Source organism: Phocoena phocoena, chromosome 9 (genome assembly GCF_963924675.1).
Source record: "Phocoena phocoena chromosome 9, mPhoPho1.1, whole genome shotgun sequence".
Taxonomy (NCBI): Eukaryota; Metazoa; Chordata; class Mammalia; order Artiodactyla; family Phocoenidae; genus Phocoena; species Phocoena phocoena.
The window spans coordinates 60,641,957-60,663,341 of record NC_089227.1 but is presented as its reverse complement, the minus strand read 5'-3'; the positions used below and the strand labels follow the sequence as shown (position 1 = coordinate 60,663,341).

At 55.6% G+C, this 21,385-nt stretch overlaps 1 protein-coding gene across 5 annotated transcripts in view; it reads right to left on the bottom strand.

Annotated features, from left to right (window-relative positions):
• Positions 1 to 18,101, bottom strand: part of ADCYAP1R1 (ADCYAP receptor type I) — a 37,832-nt gene extending 19,731 nt beyond the window's left edge. For 2 of the 5 annotated variants that reach the window (XM_065884088.1, XM_065884090.1), the window contains exons 1-7: positions 18,006 to 18,101; positions 16,409 to 16,514; positions 6,915 to 7,022; positions 4,851 to 4,871; positions 3,570 to 3,611; positions 950 to 1,059; positions 241 to 338 (exon numbers count right to left, since the gene is read on the bottom strand). In XM_065884088.1, coding sequence (XP_065740160.1) covers positions 241 to 338; positions 950 to 1,059; positions 3,570 to 3,611; positions 4,851 to 4,871; positions 6,915 to 7,022; positions 16,409 to 16,514; positions 18,006 to 18,056 — 536 coding nt within the window. In that variant the 5' untranslated portion in view covers positions 18,057 to 18,101. The remainder of the gene's footprint in view (positions 1 to 240; positions 339 to 949; positions 1,060 to 3,569; positions 3,612 to 4,850; positions 4,872 to 6,914; positions 7,023 to 16,408; positions 16,515 to 18,005) is intronic. The other 3 variants (XM_065884086.1, XM_065884085.1, XM_065884087.1) reach the window with 3 other exon arrangements.
• Positions 18,102 to 21,385: the final 3,284 nt, after the last annotated feature.

The following is a 21,385-nucleotide window of genomic DNA, read 5'->3' as shown; positions in this document are numbered from 1 at the left end:
GAAGATAAAGTGAGGAACGTAGGTCTCCTGCCCAGGGTCTTCCTTGCTGTGTGGCCCTGGACAAGTCAGTTGCCCTCTCTGGGATCAAGTTTCCCATCTCTTATCCTGGGCGTGGGGGAAATGCCTTCCAAGGGACTTCCAGAGCCGACATCCAGGGAAGGAGTGGGAGGTGGGAGGGATGGAGCAAGGGCTCTGAGCTGGGGTGGGCTGCACTCGCTCAAATGCTGCCCAGGGTCTCACCGGAAACGACACAGGACGACCATGGCAGTGGTGAGGGTGACAAGGGACGTGCTGTAGCCAACTGTGTACAGGGCCTTCACCGACAGGTAGTAATAATCCTGGAGCAGAGCACAGGACACGCAGGGCTTCACACGGGGCCTGCCCCCGGCCCCCGGCCCCCACGGAACTGCATCCGATCTCCCAGGCCAGGGCCTGCTGCCCAGCTCCTCCCTCCTCTCCGCTCTTGTTGATGGCCTCTCCTCCACACCCCACTCAGTTCCGACACCCCCCGACACCCCCAGCCCCCAGGCACCCCCCAGCCACCTCCTCCCTCTGCAGGGTCCGCAATGTGCAGAAGCTGAGCGCTGGCAGAGTGCAGGAGCACTGACCAGCCAGAAGGGGGCCGAGCCTCATCCTGGGGGAGGGGCCGGGAAGCCCCTGCTGGGCCCCACATTAACCCTTCAATGGCTGGGCCACAGAAAGTCTGTGTATCCTGAAAGAGTAGCTAGGGAGGTGGAGGACGCGGGCTGGGGGCCGGAGGAGCTCAAGCAGCAAACCAGTTGTTTCTCAGCCCAGAATGAGCGAATGAAAGTCCTGCCCGCTCATGAACGCTGCCTGGGGACCGGAGCTTCCGCACATCCATCAGAAGTCCAGGCCTCTGGTAGACACACCCCTCCACCCACCTCCTCAGCCTCATCCCTCCACGTCCAGGTGAGGAGCAGACACTCACCTGGTCCCCGGTCTCAGACTCGTACTCATCAAACCCACAAGCGTCGAAATAATGAGGGAACGGCTCCGACCATCCATCCTCTGTGCAGTTCCGGCTCACTACCCTCATGTCTGCAGCAGAACAAAAACTCAGCAAGCCACAGAAATGATTTAAAAGGGCTCCAAAATTCTTAATCGAAAATTACTTCTTAAGCGGGAATTCCTGGAAATCTACATGCCCATCTGAGAAGCGTGGTAGCTGAAGGTTCATGAGATCCTCCACTGTCCAAGGGAAAGTAGCAATTGCTTTTACCCTTATACAAAGGATGAGGAGGGTAGGAGGACAAGGTGCAAGCTGATCTCTAAACAAGGGGTGAGGGGACTGAGCCAGAACGAATCCAGCCTCCTTCTGCCTAGGGAAAGGCCTGAGCCCCTGCCCTAGGCCCTGGGTCGGCACTTGCCAAACTTCGGCGAGCAGAAGAATGACCTGGGATCACAAATGCAGATTCCAGGCCCAAAGATTCTGGCCCAGGAGTCACCTCAGGTGGTGGTGCAGCAGGAGTTCTCGTCATACCTGGAGCTCTAGGTGATGCCTTTACCGGGAGCTCTGGGCCTTCCAGCAGCTGCAAAACCCCATGTGAAGGGGATACGTGGCTTAATTAACAAGGACCAGACCTCCACTGACCCAGCATCAGATCTTATTAAGATACATATTTAGGTGTAGAAAAAAAGAGACTTTGCCTTTTCAGGTTTAGAGGTCTGTTTCCTGTCACTAATATACTTTAATTTTCTTTTGCTCAACTTTAAAGGCCATTTTGCAGGACACCAGAGTGGGCAGGAGTCATTTGCTGGCTGCAGAGTGGAGTCCAGTCCGGTTTTCACCCTGCCTGGGTGCCTTTTGGTCTTTAATGATTGCTCATTTCACCTTCCCCACTCCTGACTGTCTAAAGGTGAAGCACGGATGTCTGGGGGAGGGGGGAAGGCAGTAGCCATCCCCTGCCTCCAGCCCAGCCCCTGAGTGTGGCCCCAGGCTGACCCCACTTCCCAGACTGGCTTCCTGGGAGTTTACCTGGTGTGTTAGGACACCTGGGGTTGCTCTTCCTTTCAGGATTCAGGGGCCAGAAAATCGTATACAAGAGACATCAGCATAAAAGAGGCTCCAACACCCATGTTGTTGGAAGAATCCCCCCTCTGTGGCCAAGGCCACCTCTGGGGCACTCAGGAAGGGGGCAAGGGCAGAGGCCAAGAAAGGGGACCCCTACCTCGTGTCCTGCTGCCTAAGTTGGAAGATCTAAGGCTAGTTCTTTTTTTTTTTTTTTTTTTGCGGTACACGGGCCTCTCACTGCTGTGGCCTCTCCTGCTGCGGAGCAGGCCCAGCGGCCATGGCTCACGGGCCCAGCCGCTCCGCGGCACCTGGGATGCCTCCCAGACCGGGGCACGAACCCGTGTCCCCTGCATCGGCAGGTGGACTCTCAACCACTGCACCACCAGGGAAGCCCAAGGCCAGTTCTTTTTAGCCAGGAGTCAGAAATGCACTTCCTGGGACTCTGGGAAGCAGCGAAGGGTGGGATCTCCTGCCATAAAGAGAGCTCTGCCCAGAGCGGGGAGACTGGTCTCCATCGCTGCTCAGATCCTGAGTCTTATGGCCCAGGACAAAAAGGACACCTGGCAGGTCCAGGGAGAGAAGGGCTCACTTCTGCCCCACAGTTGGATGCCAAATGGTTCCTTCTTCCAGCAAATCTGTTTCAGGCTGCTACTGGCAACCTCTTTCCAAGTCCCTCTGAACGTTTCTTTCAGAAAGTCTGCACGTCCTAGGGGACCACGGCCTTGGCCAAGCCCTTCCCTTCCCTGGGTCTCCTCTCTGCTTTGCCCACATCGGGGTGGTGGGAAGAGGAAAGGGAAGTCGCTTTGAAAAACATTTTTTAAAAAAAGTATCCTGGAGATACAAGCCATTTCCTTTCTTTTATTTTCCTTCTTCCTCTTTGTATAATACAGCGTGGGCTCAGAAAAGTATAAACCTTTTTGTTCAGAACTATTGTATGAATCTGCCACTCTACTGTTCTGACAGAAATCTCCGGAAGATGCAGTACTCTCCAGACTGTCACCACCCTGCAGTGGCAGCACCTACTTCACTAGGCTGTTCTGCCCCGGCAACTCTGCAGGAGCACAGAATCTTAGGGCAGGGGTTCTCAAAGTGGGTGCCCCCCCCAGACCAGCCCATCAGCATCACCTGGGAGACTGGCTAGAAATGCACATTCTCAGGCCCCACCCAGGCCTGCTGAATCAGAGTCTGGGAGTGAGGTCCAGGAATCTGCTTTAACAAGCCCATTAGGTGATTTTTAAAGTATGAGAACCACTGTTCTACATATGGGAGTTCAACGCTATCGGAGACCACTTAAGGAGCTCTTTACTGAGATCTGTGCTTCCCTGAAATTGTATGCACAGTGTTCTGTCTGAGCCCTTGTGTGCAAATTTCCATGGAGAAAATCCACAGCTTTATCAGAGAAGGAAAGCGAGCTGCCAAAGATCACACAGCCAGAGAGAGGCATAGACCGGCCTGGAAGGAGGGGTTCCCCAATATCACGGGTTAGCAGATGCCCTCCCTCCAGCCAGCCCATGGTAAACCCCAGCTCATCCCTTACCTGAGAGATCCAAGGAGTTACTGTCAGCAAATCCAAACTCTCCTGCAAAACAGGCGTGAGCATGAGTCGGGACACCCGGCCATCAGCTTGCCTGGGCTATCCACTGCTTACTCTGCACCGTGGAAGGCCAAGGCTGCCCCTGGCCTGAAGGATCAGGGCTGGGGGGAGGTGGGATCTTGGCCAAGAGGCTGCATCACACATAGTAGCCACACACACCTGTCTGACACACTGCACCTTCCAATTCCATCTCATTTGCTTTGTATTTCTATGATGCTAATGGTGGCCCATGACTCAGTTCTCCACACTGGACCACAGGGAGTGGAAATGGGACATTGTCGGGAGGATGGGAGGGCCTCTGGAGTGGGAGAGGACTGGAAGAGGGTAACTGGGCCTTTCCTCTTTTTTTGTAGGTGCTTGTTGTTTATCTGTTTTATATAAAGTAGTGTGTATATGTTAATGCCAAACTCCTAATTTATCTCCGCCCCCGCCTCCGCTATCCCCTTTGGTAACCGTAAGTTTGTTTTCTATATTTGTGAGTCTATTTCTGTTTTGTAAATAAGTTAATTAACTGGGTCTTTTCAAGAAAAGGGCAAAGAATAGCAATATGGGTCCTGGGCTTGCATTCTTTCTTTGGTGCTCAACCCTCAATCTCAGCCCACAAACCACTCCCATCAAAGGGAACCCAGAACTCCAAAGACTTCCTCCTCAGACATTTTTTCTCTTTCTCTCCTGACTCTTTATTCCCTCCTCCACCCGTTCTTTAGGCTGAATCTCCTGTTAGCAGTGAACCCCAATTTCCCCTCTACTTCTCAAAATTCTGTTTTCAAGGTTCAGCTGACATGCCACCTCCTCCAGGAAGCCTCCCCTGACATCAGCGTTATTCTGCCCGAACGCCACCTGGCTGGGTCTCTTCTACTCTGGAGCTTGCCATACATTCCAACTCCACATGTGGGCTCACTCACACAATCAGGCCTGTACGTGTACATATGCACGTGCCTATGCACACGGGTGGCCTTGTTTGCTAACCCCTCCACAGGGGAGTGGGTGTCAACTTCCCAAACAAGCTCATGAGCACCCTGAGACCAGGAGCTCCATCTTCCATCTTCCTGTGTCTCCCCCACCTCCAGATGGCCAAGGAGGAAGGGGGTGGGGGGTAGGCGGGATGAACCCAGCCCCTGATGAGCCTCTCATTCCACCCCCACCCACTCCCAGCAGTCAGAGCCAGGCTCCTGCCGGATGGACAGATGATCAGCAGTCTGTCCTCTCCAAGGTTCCTCTTACCGATGGCTTCCGTCTCCCAGACTGAAACAGAGAGAGAGAGAGAGACAGACAGACAGACAGAAAGACAGAGAGCGAGAACACAGAGGTGAGCGAGGGGTCTAAAGTCAGGTCTGCTCTCTCTGGGCCCTGCTGACAATTTCCTCCTCTTTCCCACTCCCAGACTCTGGAGAGAGGCTCTGCTGGGGGCGCCAGAGGCATGAGAACCACAGGCTGGGGCTGGACCAGACACTGGAGACTTTCTACGATTCCCTCGCGAACAGGACACAGTTAAAGAGAAAAATCAGAGGCATGTGTAAGGAGGAGAGCCATCAACGTTCCCATCTCTCCAATAGCCCGCAGAGCAACAATTATTACAACGAGCATGAGATTCAGCCCTGAGAACCAGGGAATAAAACGAAAAAACGCCACCTTCAGCTTTCTAAGTATTTAAGGCAAGTCTCACTAATCCAGCTCCGTGAATGGAGATGCTAAAAAGGCCTGCCTTAGTGAACCATTAAGAAGCGGGGGTAAATAACACATTCATTGTGCGATTGCCAGACGGAGGCACAGAGTCTGAAGGAAAGTTGAGCTTAAGAAAATTTTATTTTACTGCTGATTCATTTTACCTTTTTTTGTGGTTGAAAAGAAGTAATCCTGCCATGGTACCTGACCCAGAGTAGCTGTTCCGCCAACTTTAAATAAACGACCGAACGAAAGGAGTACGTGAGTGGAGGAAGTGATTAAGCTGGTTTCTATAGGAATGAATTAGAAACTGGGCTGAATCAGCAGGCTGCCACCTCGCCTGACGTCCCACCATTCATACTGTGCCTCTTGCTTCAGCACTTCCCATCCTGCCCTGGGTCACACCCAGTCCCCCACGCTGTCAGGATGGAAGAGTTCAACTGCCACTCTCCTGCTGGGCTGGCTGGAGATTCTGGAGGTGGGAGGTGTGGCTAACAGGCCCTGCTCGGAGCAGAAGTTGAGGGGAGGAGAGGCAGGGGTGCGATGCAGCTAGACCCTGCCTCCTCTGGTCCTGGGCAGGGAGGCAGAGATGGGGCCCTGGCACCCCGATACAATGCCACTACCTCCCTCCGCCGCCTCTTGCAAAAAGAGAAGTCCAGGCACAGTCCAGGTTGCCGGACTTCCAGGTGTGAAAGACTTTGTCGCTGCCTCTCACACACACATTAGGGACAGCGGCAGGCAGGATTCTGCAGTGAGGTGGAGCTTGGAGACTCTCCGCTTCTGGAAGGACACTGGCTGAAGCCTTACGCAGGTAAAGGACGAAGCTGAGACCCAGGTCTCAAGGGGCCCGAGCATGGCCGCCCACACGTGTCTCAGACTCTCTAATCTCCTCAGGAGCCCCACCCTCCGTCCTCCTCAAACCAAGGCCCCAACCCAGGGCTCAGTGGTCCACGGGTGGTTCTCAGTACATCACCGGCCTGGAGCCCAGCCCCGCCATCTCTCCCCGCCCAGCCCAACTCAGCAGCCCTCAGCTTGCCACCCTGCTTCCGCGACAGCCCCAGGTTTGGGGTAGAGGGCCAGTCTGGCTCCAGGCCCTTCCCAGTGTCAGTGTGGACGCATCAGCCACCAACCTTCTTTAGGAGCCCACGAGGCCTCCACCAAAGACAGCAACAGGCCTGGAGAGACCACCAGACTCACACTCAAAGGAGAGACTCCCCAGAACCCCTTCCCCTCAGACCCCTCCCCATGGAGAGGCGGTCACCCAGGCCTCTCTGTGCGAGTGACAACGGTGATAACATCAGCTGACACCACTGACCATTAAGACATGTCCAGTCTCGCTAAGGGACTTCTTGCTAAGGAACTTGGAGTCCAAGTTCGAGAGCCCAGCCACGACGATGCACCTCCACGTGGACTTGCCACGTCTGAGGGGTGCTTCTGTGTCCCTGTGTGCCCAAGGATCCGTGATTTCATCTCCCCACCAGCACATGAGCTCTGGAATGGGAAGTATCCGCCTGCAGGGCGCCCTATGTCCCTGGTGCTTGTCTCTCAGAAAAGCCTGAGGTCCGAACAAGGGGAGCAGGCTGGACCCAGAGTGGCCTGAAGAGGCCCTCGGGGGGGACCCACCTTGGTCTGGGTTGAAGATTCGGAAGAGCTCAGGGCAACTGACGAGGACCATCTCACCCACGTGGGCAGGCTTCCAACATGTGATGTTGTCCCACATCCCAGGGCAGCCTGTGAGGAAGGGAACCATGGTGAGAGGGCAGCGAGACGCCCACATACACACGCACACATCACACGCACACATCACCCTGCACGAGCTCTTCCACGTCCCCAGGCTCCACGTCGCGGTGGGGTCCCACTTCAGATCGACCTCCTCGGTGGGCCCTCCCTGCCCCTCGGGGGAGGGGCAGGAACCGTCTGGCCCGAGGATGGCGCTCCATGCCCTCTACCCCGGGTCGCCCAGCGCCTTTCAGGGCAGGCCTGCAGCAGGAAGATGACACAGAGCTGGGACCTGAAGAGGAGCACAAATTGGCCCGATGGGGGTTGGGGAGGAGGGGAAAGGCCTGCAAAGCCAAGGCCCCGAAAGAGCCAGGAAGCAGGGAGCACCTGAGAGGTCACTGTGGTGGCGAGGCACGCCCGCATCAGGTGAGCACCGAGGGCTGGAAAAGAGCAGGGACAAACTGAGAGCTATTTAGGAATCGCCAAGACGCGCGACTCACTGGAGATGAGCTTGTGAGAAAGGAAGAAGAGGCTGAGCTTGACAACCAGGTTTTCAGATTTGGGGGGCTCAGTGGACCCTCCGACCCCTGTGCCTGCTCTCCTTCCAGCCCTTGCCAGCCTCTCTGTGGAGTCCTCTGTACTCCCATCACCACCACCTCACCTCCCCTTCATGCTTCACCCCTCGTCTGACTCTGCCCCTCCTCTCCATGGAGAGGCCTCTTGCCCTTACAGACCTCTCCGCGCTTATGGAGTGGGCTCCACCCTGCCCACCCCGACGGCATGCAGGGGCTCGTGTCTGCCCTCATGAGCTCACAGCCTCTCTGTTGGGGTCCATGACTGACTTTCAGGTCCTGTTTGGACCAGAAGGCGCCCAAAGCTTCCAGGTGCAGAAAACCCTATCTCTCAGAACTCAGACCTGGGTACTTTAGAATTCACACCCAATCACATTAGCCTATAGCAGCCTGCTCCCAGAATAACTGAGTTTGGGAGACAGAAGCATCATAGAAAGCTCTGAGGACAACAAACCAAGATGACGAGGATGCTGGGGCCACATGAAGGGAGATGGGTCCCAGGTCTGTTACTGATGATTCCTGTCCACCCATCACAGCAGGGCTCCAACCTGCACATGGCTGGTTATGACAACATATCCTTGAAAGAGACCTAATAGTACATCTTTGGCCGCCATGGCCCGTGTTGACCGTGGAACAGCCATGGAGCATGGCCGTGTCTGGCCCATGCCCTGGGAACCCCAGTCAACAGATGTTCCCTAAATGTGGAACAGTAGGCCCTGGCACGGCCTAATGTGTTCCCCTGAGTTCTGTGAGTCATTATAGCAAATTATGGAGGATGAAGAGGAGGCTATGGGAACTCTTTTTTTTTTTTTTTTTTTGCGGTACACGGGCCTCTCACTGTTGTGGCCTCTCCCATTGAGGAGCACGGGCTCCGGGTGCGCAGGCTCAGTGGCCACGGCTCACAGGCCCAGCCACTCTGCGGCACGTGGGATCTTCCCGGACCAGGGCACGAACCTGTCTCCCCTGCATCGGCAGGCGGACTCTCAACCACTGCGCCACCAGGGAAGCCCAAGGGAACTCCTGATTTGTAGCCAAGACAGACTGAAGTGTGGGTAACCTGGGGCCCCACGACTTGCAATTGGCATCTGAAATGGGGGCTCAGTCTCCTGAAGCTGACCCTTAATCTGTTGGGTCTGTGCTAACTCCAGGTCGTTAGTGTCAGATTTGAATTAAATTGTAAGGACATCCAGTGGGTATCCGTAGAAAACCAGAGAACTGCTTGGTATGGAAAACCCACACATTTGGTGTCAGAAATGCTGTGAAACAGTTTTGCTTTATGGGACAATGTCCCCAACCCCATCGGGAGCTTTCAGCCATCCACACACCTCTCTGGCCTGCATCACTGGGGTCACAGGAGACGCAGGTCACCATCTCGGGGCTTTCCAGGATGCCCTGTGCACATTTCTCCCATAGGTGTCACCTCCTGGCCTGATCCACAGAGGAAGAGAGGTGGGGTCTGTCTCCTCTCCTGTCCTGGATGGGGTCTGCTCTGGCCTCAGGAGCCTTGGAGCTGAATCCTCCCAGGAACGTTTTCCAGGGAGATGAGGATGGGATTTGGGCTCCTGAGAGTGCCTTGGGTTTTTCTAACTAAGGACAGCAACTCATTTTCCTTCCACGCCCACAACACACATCCAGTTTCTCTCTCCCCATCTGTTCCAGACTCCAGTCCCAACAAAGCTTAGTTCTGTTGAGGCTAGAAGATTTCAAGATGCCATTTCTCCCCCACCCCCCTTCTCCTTTTACCTTTTCTGTGTCTTCTCTTTCCCCTTCCCTTCCCTCTTTTTCACTCATTTATTCAAGAAATATTAAGTGCCTATTACAAGTCAGACACCGGAGAGCAAAACTGGGGTGAATAAACCCCCCTGGTCTGTGCCCACACGGGGCTTATAGCCTGTGGTCATGGGAATGAGTTTGGATTTAATACCAAATGCTGAGAAGACCTTGGATGGTGTATTACTTTCCTGTTGCTGCTATAACAAAGCAAGCTTGGTGGCTTAAAATGACACAATTTCTTATCTTACAGTTCTGGAGGTCAGAAGTCTCACTGGGCCAAAGTCAAGTTGTCAGCATTCCTTCTGGAGGCTCTAGAGGAGAATCTGTTTCCTTGTCTTTTCCAGATTCAGGAGGCCACCCACATCCCTTGACCTGCGGCTACTCTCTCCATCTTCCAAGCCAGTAGCATAGCATCCTCAAAGCTCTCTCCTCTGACCCTCCTGCTGCCTCCTGTCACCTAAAAGGCCGCTTGTGACTACACTGGATCCACCTGAATAATCCAGGCTACTTGCTCCATCTTAACTTAATTATACCTGCCAAGTCCCTTTTGTCATATAAGGCAACACATTCACAGGCTTTGGGGATTCAGACATGGGCATATTTTTTTTTTTTTTTTTTTTTTTTTTGCGGTACGTGGGCCTCTCACTGTTGTGGCCTCTCCCATTGCGGAGCACACGCTCTGGACACGTAGGCCCAGCGGCCATGGCTCACGGGCCCAGCCGCTCCGCGGCATGTGGGATCTTCCCGGACCGGGGCACGAACCCATGTCCCCTGCATCGGCAGGCAGACTCTCAACCACTGCGCCACCTGGGAAGCCCATGGACGTGGGCATCTTTGGTGGGGGCATTATTCTGCCTCCCACAGATGGGTCTGAAGACGCAGAGTCACATGATCTGATTCAGCTGTGTGGGAAGGTAATATATTTCAAGAGCAGGAAAGCAAACATGGAGACATGTCTGTCAGGATATGGCAGCAGTCCAGAGGAGGGTGGTGGGGCTCGCTTAGGAGCCATGGCAGCCAAGGTAGAAAGGAGCTCTGCGTAGGAGAGTCTGTAGGCAGGACTGACAGGACTTGGTGACACACTGGCTGGACCCAGCCGGTGAGCGTGCCAGGGAGCGTTGGTGCTCATCCATCTCACATGACTGAGTGCTCACCCATGGGAAGAGGGGGGAAGTGATGAACAGGTCTCTAAAACATCCCTCACAGACTCCATACCCTTTCTCTCTCTCTCTCCCCTCTCTGCAGCATCCCTGGAGGCCGCATATCGAGGGGGGCAGTGTTGCAAGATGAAAGAAGCCTGGATCTCTGAAGGACCAGGCAGAGTCGAACTCCACCTCCCACCTCTGCTGACCACGCTGGCTGGTGACGTGTGCAAGCAGGAAATGTTACGGTGCTAAGTCTCTGAGATGTTAAGGTTCATTTGTTACCTCAGCATGGTCTAGGCTACCATGACTGATGCGCTAAACGGGAGAGAGGGGCCAAGGATGGCACCTCGGTTTGAGTGTCCAGATGGCTGGCTAGCTGAGCCACTCGCCACAGTGGGGAGGGCTGGATGAGAAGCAAATGGTGGGGGGAATCGGCAAGCTGGAACTCAAGAGTATCATCTGGGGCATGTTTAGTTTGAGATGATGTGAAGAGCCAAGTGAAGCCAGATTTCAGATAGGCAGTTAGACAAATTTCTGGCGTTCAGCCGGGAAGTTGGAACTGGAGGAAGAGAACAGGAAGTGGTCGGCACAGGGATGCTCTGTAGGGCCGTGGACCAGGGTGATATGTCCAGTGAGAGGGCGTAGATTTGAGAAGAAAAAAAGAGAAGAGACTAGGGCCTGGCCCCAAAAGAAGAGATGCCACCACTCAGAAGAGGCGCCGGAAAAGAAGACTCAGGAGGGGTGGCCAGAAATACAAGGAAAACCAGAAGACGTTGGTGACACAGCAGCAGGAAAGCCTGCTTCAAGGAGGAGGCGGTCAAGTGCATCAGACATGGCTGCGGGGTCGAGAAAGTTCCTGTCCTCTTCTTCCCCGTGCAGAGGAGATCAGAACCGGTCCTCTTCCCTGGGAGAACTCTCCACTCCGACACCCCAAGCCTTCCGATCTACGCTCCTTGGGCCCCAATTCTACACGAAGCCTGCCTGTGCCCTCCTGGCTCAGTCTGTCCCACCGAAAGCCTCTATGGGACTTGATGGGAGGAATTCAGGCACCGGGGGATTCCCGCTCTGGGGGAGAATGCCGGGCACACTCTCCGGGGCTGCTCCCACTAAGATGCTGACACACAAAGCAGGCAAGGAGAGGCGGTGCCTTGTGACAGCAGGAGGGGAAAAGACCACTTGGGCAGGTTGAATGGAGAGAGAACGCAAGAGCCATTAGCCCCGACTGGAACAAAATAAGGAGCTAATCTCGGGTTGTCATGGTGATGATTCTGTCCAGTTCCACACAGTGTTCAAAACTCGTGAGACCAGGGGCGCCAAGGGGACTCAAACAAAGGCGCAGTCCTCTCTTTGAGAAGCTGCCTGAGGATGCCTGCGTATCGTTAGAACAAGCCCCTCGTTTCGGCATGCGATTCACGGGTAAAAAACGATTCAATTTACTGAAATTTACTTTACAGCCAATGTTACTGATCCATAAAATGAAGAGCAGCTGTGAACTCCGTGCTGGGGGAGTGGAGGAAGGACTAAAGATGCAGCCCTCCCCTCTGGAAGTCAGTGGTTCTTAAAGTGCAGACCCCAGAGCAGAGCGCCACTGGGAGCGTGCCAGAGATCCAGACACTCAGGCCCCGTCAAGTCCACTGAGTCAGAAACTGGGGCTGGGCCCAGTAATCTGGATTTTAACAAGACTTCCAGGAGGTTCTGATACAGGCTTAAGTCTGAGAACTACGGACCAAAGAGAAACAGGTTTGGACAGAAACGGAACCCTCTGAGATCTGGGGAACGAGTTCCACAGAGGGCGGGTCCCTACAGGCCCTGCCCCCTCCCCACGCTGGGGGTCTGTTCGTTCTCAGAGCAGCTGGGAAGCACAGACAAGAAGCTGGTCTTGCCCGGAGGATGGGGAGCCTGGGCCCAGCCTTGCAGTGGTTCCCCCGCCCTCCTCCAGGCCTCTCTTCCGGTGAGTGGGTGGAGCTGGGGGCTAGGGTACACACTCTGCACCCTGGACAGGCCTCAGAGGCTGGGTCAGAATAGCAATGAGCAGGCTTTCCTGTCTCTCCTCCAAGCCACTTCCCTCCTGCCCCTGCCAAGGCCGCTTCAGGCCTCCCTCTTCCATCTTCTCCAGAGTATGGGGCGTGGGACCCCCAAGGAGGACCACACCTGACCAGCCCACTTAGACGCAGGGAAGGCCTCCAGACTGATGCAAGCCCGCAGTCCCACAAAGAGGATGTGCTGGCAGGACTCACCCTGGACAGGCAGGTTGGCCGGGCTGAGCCGAGAGAACAGAAGTGGCCAGCCCAGCAGGCAGTGCCTGTGCCCTGTGTGGGTCTGGGGACGCTCCAGAGAGGAGGCGCAGGTTCCCACGCACAGGAGTCCTTTCCGCTTCTCTCTAGGCACAAGGGCACCGCAGCACAGAGGGCCCTCCCTGGCTGGGACAGCAGACCTGGGTCCTGTCCCAGAGCTGGCTCTGGCCCTCGGTGTGACTTGGCCAGCGACGCCCAACTCTGGCCTCAGCCTCTCCGTGTGTCCCATGATACAGCTGGACTTGGTGCTGTCTCAAGGTCTGTTTAGCATTCAGGAGTTTGGAACGAGGGACAAAACCACTAAATATATCACCTCAACAATGGTCCCAATAAACATCTTTAAAACCCGCCAGGGACGCTGTGGACAAAACCACCCAGTCAGAAAGCTTGCTTTCACTCTCCGCTATCTTACCTATATTTTCTACCCCCTTCAGCTGACTGCTGAGCGCCGGTGCCCCTCCCTAGCATATCTCTGTCCCTCGGCTTCCATTCTGAAGGCCCCTATATGCAATACGGTCCCACATTCTCTTTGCGGTGAAGGTCCCAGGATCAGTGAGGGGTATGGGTTTGAGGGGATGCAGGTGTCATCCTGGGAACCCCTCACCATCCCCCCAACCACACGTACATGCCACAGACACACCTCCCCTCTAACAGATCAGTGTCTTCATTCCAATGCACTCACTTTATGGGATTTAAAAGATCATGGGGACACACACAAGTAATATATATATATATCTATCTACAAGCATTGCTGTGAATACACGCTCAGTCACTGGAACAAGCTGACAGATTTCCTTTTTCAAGTGTGTTTCCGGGACATCGGCTGACCCCTGGCCAGTGTTCTGTGCATGGTGTACGTGCTTGGGACAGAAAGGGCAGGGGAGGTGCAGAGAAGGGGTACAGCAGGAGGGCTGGCCTCTCTCATTTCACCCCAAGCACATCCATTCATACCATAATGCTGATTCTTGCTTATAGTCAGATTGGACTCTTGGCTCCCAGCCGGGTTTGCCTGGACGCTGGGAGCTGCTCTCTGGCCCAAGTTGACATAAGCACCCTGGTAGAGGCTATTCTCTGGCCAACCCAGTGGCTCTCAAATTTGGATACACTTTAGAATCGTCGGGAGGCTTTTAACACGTACTCTCAACAAGCGCCCCGGTCCAAATGCCAATCACGCTGGTGTGGGGAGGGCCTGGCCGTCAGCATCTTTAAATTCTCCCAGAAGCTCGGCAGGCCCCACCCCTGGCTTTGCCCTCACTCTGCCCAGGCCGGACACCTAAGATCCCAGCTCGTCACGTGAGTTGAATGACTGCACGAGAGCGTGAGGGGATAAGTGAGCGAATGAATGAGCAGGTGGATGGGTCAGTGAAATTCTTCCACAGGCTTGGGGTCCTTTGACCAGGTTCAGGTTTGGGGGTGACCTGACTTACAGGGCCCCCGAGGCAGGGCTAGAAGAGGGAGGTCCAGGCGGGGTCCTGGGGAAAGCTGGAGGCATGGCAGCTCAGGGGAAGCCACCACTGCCGTCCCCTCCGATCTCCAACTCCAGTGGCGGCAGACGTGCAACACACAGATACCTGCTCCCGGGCCCTCAGCCACACGTCCCTCTAGCCCATCCCCACTGACTCCAATTCAGGGTTCCAGACCCAGGGGGGTCTCACTCCCTTCCCCACCCACCTCTTGCTGCTGTGGTTCCCTCAGCCCAGAACATCCATCCCTCAGCTCTCACCTGCCATCAAGTGCCTACTCCTCCCTAGGGCCTAACTCAGGGGTTCTTAGCCTAGTTTCTCATCAGAATCGCCTGGGGAGCCTCTAAAAATCACGGTGACTCCAGTGGAGTGAGGTGCTGGCCTAACTGGTTTGGATTGTGTCCTGGGTACATTTTCCTCAAAGCTCCCTGGTGACTCTGACGTACAGCCAGGTCTGAGGACCAAGGACCTGATGTAAAGGCCACCTTCTCCATGAATCCTTCCCCACAGAGAATTCCCTTCATCGTCCTCTCCTGAGCATGCCTGGGGGTGGGAGCCCCTCCCGGCAGCACTGGTCTGCCCCTCCTGGGCTGGCATCCATCCTTCCATCTGCCTCACTCACGCTCACACCTCTGCCTGGATGCGCCTGAGGGGAAGGCGGCGGGGGGTGGGGGGTCTTGTCCTCTCCCTGCCCGGGGCTCCACAGGTGCACTTCACCTACATGCCTGCTGGCCCAGTTCCAGCCCCACATCCCACCTCGACCCATCCCTACGGAACGCTTCCTACTCCTCGATCCCAAGTATACCTGAGACCTGCGAAGCAGGAACAATGGCCCCGGGTTGGGAGGGAGGGCACCTGGGTTCCAGGCCCACCTGAGCCTGACACTCCCCCTTCCCATGGTTCTGAAGAGTCACTGCCCTCCAGGCTCCACATTCCCATCCCCTGGACAAGATATTCTTTGAGTCTCCTGCAACCGTGCACCCATCTAGGCCCCCTGCCTCAGGTTCCCTGGCTGGTGAGGCCTCAAATCCACTTTTGGCCTCAGTGAGAGTTGAGCAACAGCTCACCTGGAGGGAAAGGCCAGCATGGCTGGGAGTGACTCCATGACCAGTTAATGCCTGCTGAGCTGACTGGCTAGGGAGCCCAGCCCAGCGGGACGATCACATTTAACTGGGCTGCAGGCTAATCATGCATTTAAACAGATGGTGCTCAGAAGAGCTCCCTGGAAATGGGGAGGATCGGGGGGAAACGTGGATCCCTCTAGGGTGGGTGGAGAACCCCACTCTCCAGTGACTGAGGCCTGAGAGAATCTGGCGAGTCCTCCAGTGATGCCCCCTACCCCCAAATCCCCAACGTCCCACACAGACCCTCTCCCTGGCCCTGCTGGAGTCAGGAAGCTGAGGGGGCCCTTGCTCTATGGGCCTCAGCGTCCCATCTGCACAGCAGGGACCACTGGTTCTCAGCCGGGGCCATGCCACTCCCTTGGGACATCTAGAAAAGTGAGGTTTTGGGGACTGTCATTGAGATCAGGGGCGGTTAGGGGTATCTAATGGGACAGCTAAGGCCACTACATGTCCTACGGTGCGTGGTACCATCCAGCACAAGGAAGCAGCATCCGGCCCCCCATGCTGGTAGCAGCCCCAGGAGAATGGCAGCACCAGACACGCACAGGACTGGAGCTCCTGCTGCCTTGTTCTCTCCCTTCTGATGGAGTGAGCCGAGGAGATGGGAATGACCCCACACCTCATGCTCTGGGGAGACCAGGTGCTCTCTAGCTCGGCCACCAGCAACAGCTGTGTCCCTTCCACCACCAGGCCCAGGCGGCCTGCTAACGAGCTCTCCGACAGCCACTGCTCAGCCCAGACACCAGCTCTATCCCAGCTCCCATGGGAGTGAAGGTGGCCACGTCCAGTCACCCGGAATAGCCCCTTCCAGAGGGAGGCATCCAGGGCAGGCCATCCCCAAGGAGGGCAACCCCAGTGTCACTGCCTAGAGCAGATCCAGGGCTCCATCACCCCAAGGGACTTTCTGAGGGACCCAGGGACCTGTACCCTCCACTACTTTCTATAAGTTGGCCAGAGGCTGGGACATCACTTCTAAGGCTGGCCTGGATGTGCCAGGGATGGTGGCCCTCCCCGCCACCCTCCTCACCTGGGGAGGAGTCATTCAAGCCCATCAGCTCGTTGGCCCTCTGGATCTTCTCCAGGCACATGGCTTGTCCCTTCTTGAAGATGCAGTCAGAGTGCATGGCGGTAGCCTGCAGGAGGCACAGGGGATACACGGTGAGAAGGAACAGGGAGGTTCACCGACAAGCCCTGCTACCTAAGCCTCCGGGGCAGTGGGAGAAGGGGAGCGACAGAAGCAGGAAGACGACAGTGACAGAGAGATTTCAGAGCCAGCGGGGACCCTGCCTCCACTTCGTCACAGACGCCATGAGGACTCTTCCCCTTCACCAACTCAGTGTGGGACCTGGGCAGATCCCACCCGCTTCCTGGGTCTCAGTTTCCATGTCTCATGATAACATTAGCAAGCACACACAGAGCACCGTACTAACTGAGTGCATTACTCTGTCATATGCACGCATATATATATCAAGAGTACCACAGAGCAGGCGCTATTTTTACCATTTCCCATTCTACAGATGTGAAACTTAAGCACAGAGACATTACGAAACTTGCTCAGGGTCACACAGTGTAGTAGACTGTACAGCCAGGATTCAAACCCATGCAGTCCAGCTCCAGAGACCACGAGGCTAGCAGTGCACTTTAGGGGAGCAAGCAGGAGGTGAGAAAGAGGAGGGGCTGAGAGAGCTCATCCTCTCTCTCCTCTGGGGGCCTGGGAGCTGCAGGTGAAGGACAGTGGTAGCATTCCGTGGGGCTTAGTAGCCACTCTCATCTACTCCTGCCCCATGTGACAAAGGAGGGAACTGAGGCACAGAGAAGTTTAGAAACTCCTGCCCAAGGTCACATGGCTGGTTAGTGGCAGATACTGGATTTAAGTGTAGGACCAAGTAACTTCAAGGCTCACGGATGCTATCACGACAGCTGTGTCCTAGTGTTGTCACTTCAACTCAAAACTCCAGGGCAGCGATGGTTCCAGAAGGGGATGCTGGCGAGTGTGGAGGCAGGCACAAGGCATCCCAAGCTGCCGAGAGCAGCGCTCAGGGATCCAGTCTAGCTCAGACTGTTCACAGATGTGCACGGAAAGGGATGAGCTGGTCTGTGGTTCACACAGTAAGGCAGGGCAGAGGCAGGACTGGCATCCAGGGCTCTGAAGACAGCTGCATCCATGCTGGTCAGAATTCCCAGGTTGAGGGGCAGGGGCCAATGTCTGGGAACCCTGCACCCCATCCCTCTCACTCAGAGACATGAGCAGAGAGCAGCCTTCTGAGCTCTAACCTGCCAGAGACTAGTGAGCTGGGGACCAGGATGACAAGCGCCTTCTGCAGCCTTGACGAGGGCCCCTGCACACACCTGGGCAGGTTGTGTACTGTACAACTCTAAAGGCTGCCGCACATGTTACTGTCATAATAGATTTGTAAATTATGTAACAATTTCTGGTCAAATCGGTACAGGGTCTTGAGGAAGGGGCACCCTTTTTAGTTCACCCAAAAGTGCCAGATGGTCCAGGGGGGGACTGGCAGAGATACCAGCTGATAGCACACAAAAGACACAGGTTATCTGGGGTGGGAGCTCAGGTGAGCCTGGGGTTCTAGCTGGTCATGGAGGGGAGGGTCCTGGGCCCTTACCATAGGCAGCAGAAGGAGAGCAGCCAGGGAGGCCTGTATGACACTGGCCATGATGCTTCTCAGCCCAGAAGGAGGCTCAGGCCAGTGCTGCCCGCCTCACACTCACAGCAGCTGCTGTTCAGCCCCAGGTATCTACAGGCTAGAAAGAAAGGAAAGGTATGAATCCTGCGGGTCCAGCGGCATAAGAGGGGCGGCGACAGCCCCCCACCCCTACCTGCAGCAAAGCCTCCAAGGGTAACCCCCCTCCATGCCTTCGTGCTGTTCTTTATTCTTCTATCCCACAAGCATCTGCCGAGTGCCTACTCACTACCAGGCACTGGTGATACAGCAGGGAACACGCTGGCTCGGGCGCCTACAAGAATGGTCTGAATGGCTTTCTCCTCTGCAGCAGGTGACCGTGTCCCCAAATCTCCCTCCGCAGGAAGAGAGTTTTAGCTGGCACATGCGTGCCCACCTGGAGAGGACATTTCCAGGTGCCTCTTGCTCTCAGGTGCGGGCATATGATGAATTTCCCACCTATGGAAGGTGGGTGACAGGGACACGTGCCACCTATGTGCCACCTGTCCCTAAGGCAACACGTGCTCACCCCTGCTGCTCTTTCCCCCTCCCCGATGCCAGACCCAGGCTGGACAGAGCCGCCAGGACAACACCAAGAGGCGGGGAGCGACACACCGAGAGGAGCCGGGATGACTGAGTGCACCCGCAGCGCTGAGCCACCCAGCCAGCCTGACGGCCTACCTAGCTACAGGCTGCTACGTGCCCTCCTCTCTAACTCACTCACTCATACAGGGCCGCTTTGTTCCAGCAGCCAAGCCCGGTCCCCAACAAACATAGCCTCCTTTCACCCTGCCTCAGCCCACTTGGCCTCCAGGATAAAGCCTTTACCAATGCAACAGACAAAAAGAGTGACTACTGAGAAGGATGTGCCTGGACCTCAAGGACCTTCCCCCCAGAGCTCCTGTGGCTCTGAGGCCCAAGTCGCTACTAAGGACCAGAAAGGGCACGGGCAGTCGAGTGAGGAGCCTGAGGGAGCCCCAGCACACGCCCAGAGGAAGAGTCCGGTCGGCTTCTAAAACTGATCATTAACACATATTCCCTGCAAGCCAGCAATTCTGCATCTGGGTGTCTATCCTAGAGAGAGATTTGTGCTTATACAGAAAGAAGCGTATGCAAGGATATTCACTGCAACATCATTTAAAATAGCATCAACAGCAAAACATACGGCAGCCAACCATCCTTCGAGCAGGCACTGTTAACAGGCCCCTGCATAGCCATACAATGAAATACTATACAATCATTAAAATTTTTTGTTACCATTATTATTAAAAAGATTGAGTAGGCCCATGTCAGGGCCACCACTAACCCACAGGTGGCTGGTTTAAGAGGCCCATGGGGGCTGCTTCCCAACCACGAGTCCTTACACACCCCCCATCAATGGGCAGAGCAGCCAGTACCCTGGGGCCCTTTGTGCCCCCAGTGGCTGCCTCCCACGCCTCCCTCCCTCTCTCCTTGCCTCAACAAGCTCCCCTTGGCCTCTCCAAGCTCAATCTGGTGACAAACGAGCACCCGAAAAGGAGAAAGAAAACCAGCCGCAGGAAGGTTCAAGGAAAAGGGGGTCCGTTTTATCTACCCACTGTTCTGCCTTTTTGGCGCCCACTTGGAAATACTGAGGGAGGCTTTGGTATCCCCAAGAGATGCTCTGAGAAGCCCAGGGTAGCCTTGGGGATGCTGGCCCAGCCTCTCCCCCAGGGGTCAGGAAGGACTGGGCAGGCTGGGGAAGCACTGGCCTCAGCACCCCTGGGCACCCCAAGCACAGGCTTCAGCCTCTGTACCCACTCCCAGCACCTTCCATACACCTGGTGGCCCCAGGCTGCCTCTGGCATGATGTGACACCAGTGGTCCGCATAGGGGTCGGTCATCTCCACTATCCCTGGGGAGGCCAAGGCCCTGTCTGCAGGGAGCTGGTGTTCCCTACCAACCCGGCTGGAAGAGAGGAAGGCCGGGCCCACAGCTTCTCAGCAGATGCTAAAGACTGAGGGCCTAGAGGAGCTACTAAGGCAGAAGGCCTCCGAGACCTGGATTGACTCTCCTGCACATAGGACAATGTCAAGCCAAGGCCTGCTGGGGTCTGGAGTCAAGGAGGCTTCCACCCAGGACAATCCTGGGTACCCCCAGCACCTCCCTCGACACAGCCTGTGGCCTGGGCCTGGGTTCTGGCCTCAGCACTTGGCCACAGTCAAGACCTTTGCTTCTGCGGGTCTCAGCCTTCTTAGCCAAGAGGAAGGTGACTCACCACCTCAGCTCCCTCCTTGGCCTGCCTCACAGCCAGCCGGGCCCAGACAAAGCCAGAGGAGGGAAATGGGTGCATGGCCTGTGTCTCTAAATGGACACACGGTGCTCCTTCCTGGAGGCCGTCGCCCTGGTACTCCCAGCAGTGTGCCACCAGAAACACATCTCTTGGGAGAGACCTCTGCCCTGGGACATAAAGCAAGCTTCCTGGAGGAAGAGGCCTGGGAAGAGGGAAGAGTGCTCAGAGCCCCCTGAGATGGCAACAGCACTACCCCCTTCCTTCAGGACTGGGTCCCCACAAATGGAGACTCACGGCCTCCTCCCCCGAGCCCTGACCCGGGACACAAGATGAGCTCTGACCTCTTAACACAGTCCTCAACATGGGCTGCTCAGCACAACCACTGAGGAGTGTTTAAAAATACCCCTGCCCATGGGGCTTCCCCGGTGGCACGGTGGTTGAGAGTCCGCCTGCCGATGCAGGGGACACGGGTTTGTGCCCCGGTCCGGGAAGATCCCACGTGCTGCGGAGCGGCTGGGCCCGTGAGCCATGGCCGCTGAGCCTGCGCGTCCGGAGCCTGTGCTCTGCAACGGGAGAGGCCACAACAGTGAGAGGCCCGTGTAAAGCAAAAAAAAAAAAAAAAATACCCCTGCCCAACTAAGTCAGAATGCCTGGGTATCAGTGTTGTTTAAGTTCTTCAAGTGATTCTCATGTATAGATAGGATTATAAAGACTCCATTTTAACCTTAACTTATTAGAACCAAGAGCTTGGCCAGCTGGGGATGCTCTGGAGCGCAAGTGGGTGGCAGCGGGCAAGCAGAGAAGGAGTTTGTGTTTTGAGGACTGGTGGTCTCTCCCTCTTTCTCTCTCTCTCTCTGACACACACACACACACACACACACACACACACACACACACACACACAGAAACAGGTTTACAAAGAAGAGCGTAAAGACACGTCACCTCCACAGAGAGAGACATTTATCCCCAGGGCACGCACCTGAAGGCATCAATACAAACACCCATGTGTGGAATACACAAAGGTGGAGATTCCTTCAGGGACTGAGAGACAGCTCCACACGCCTTCACAGAA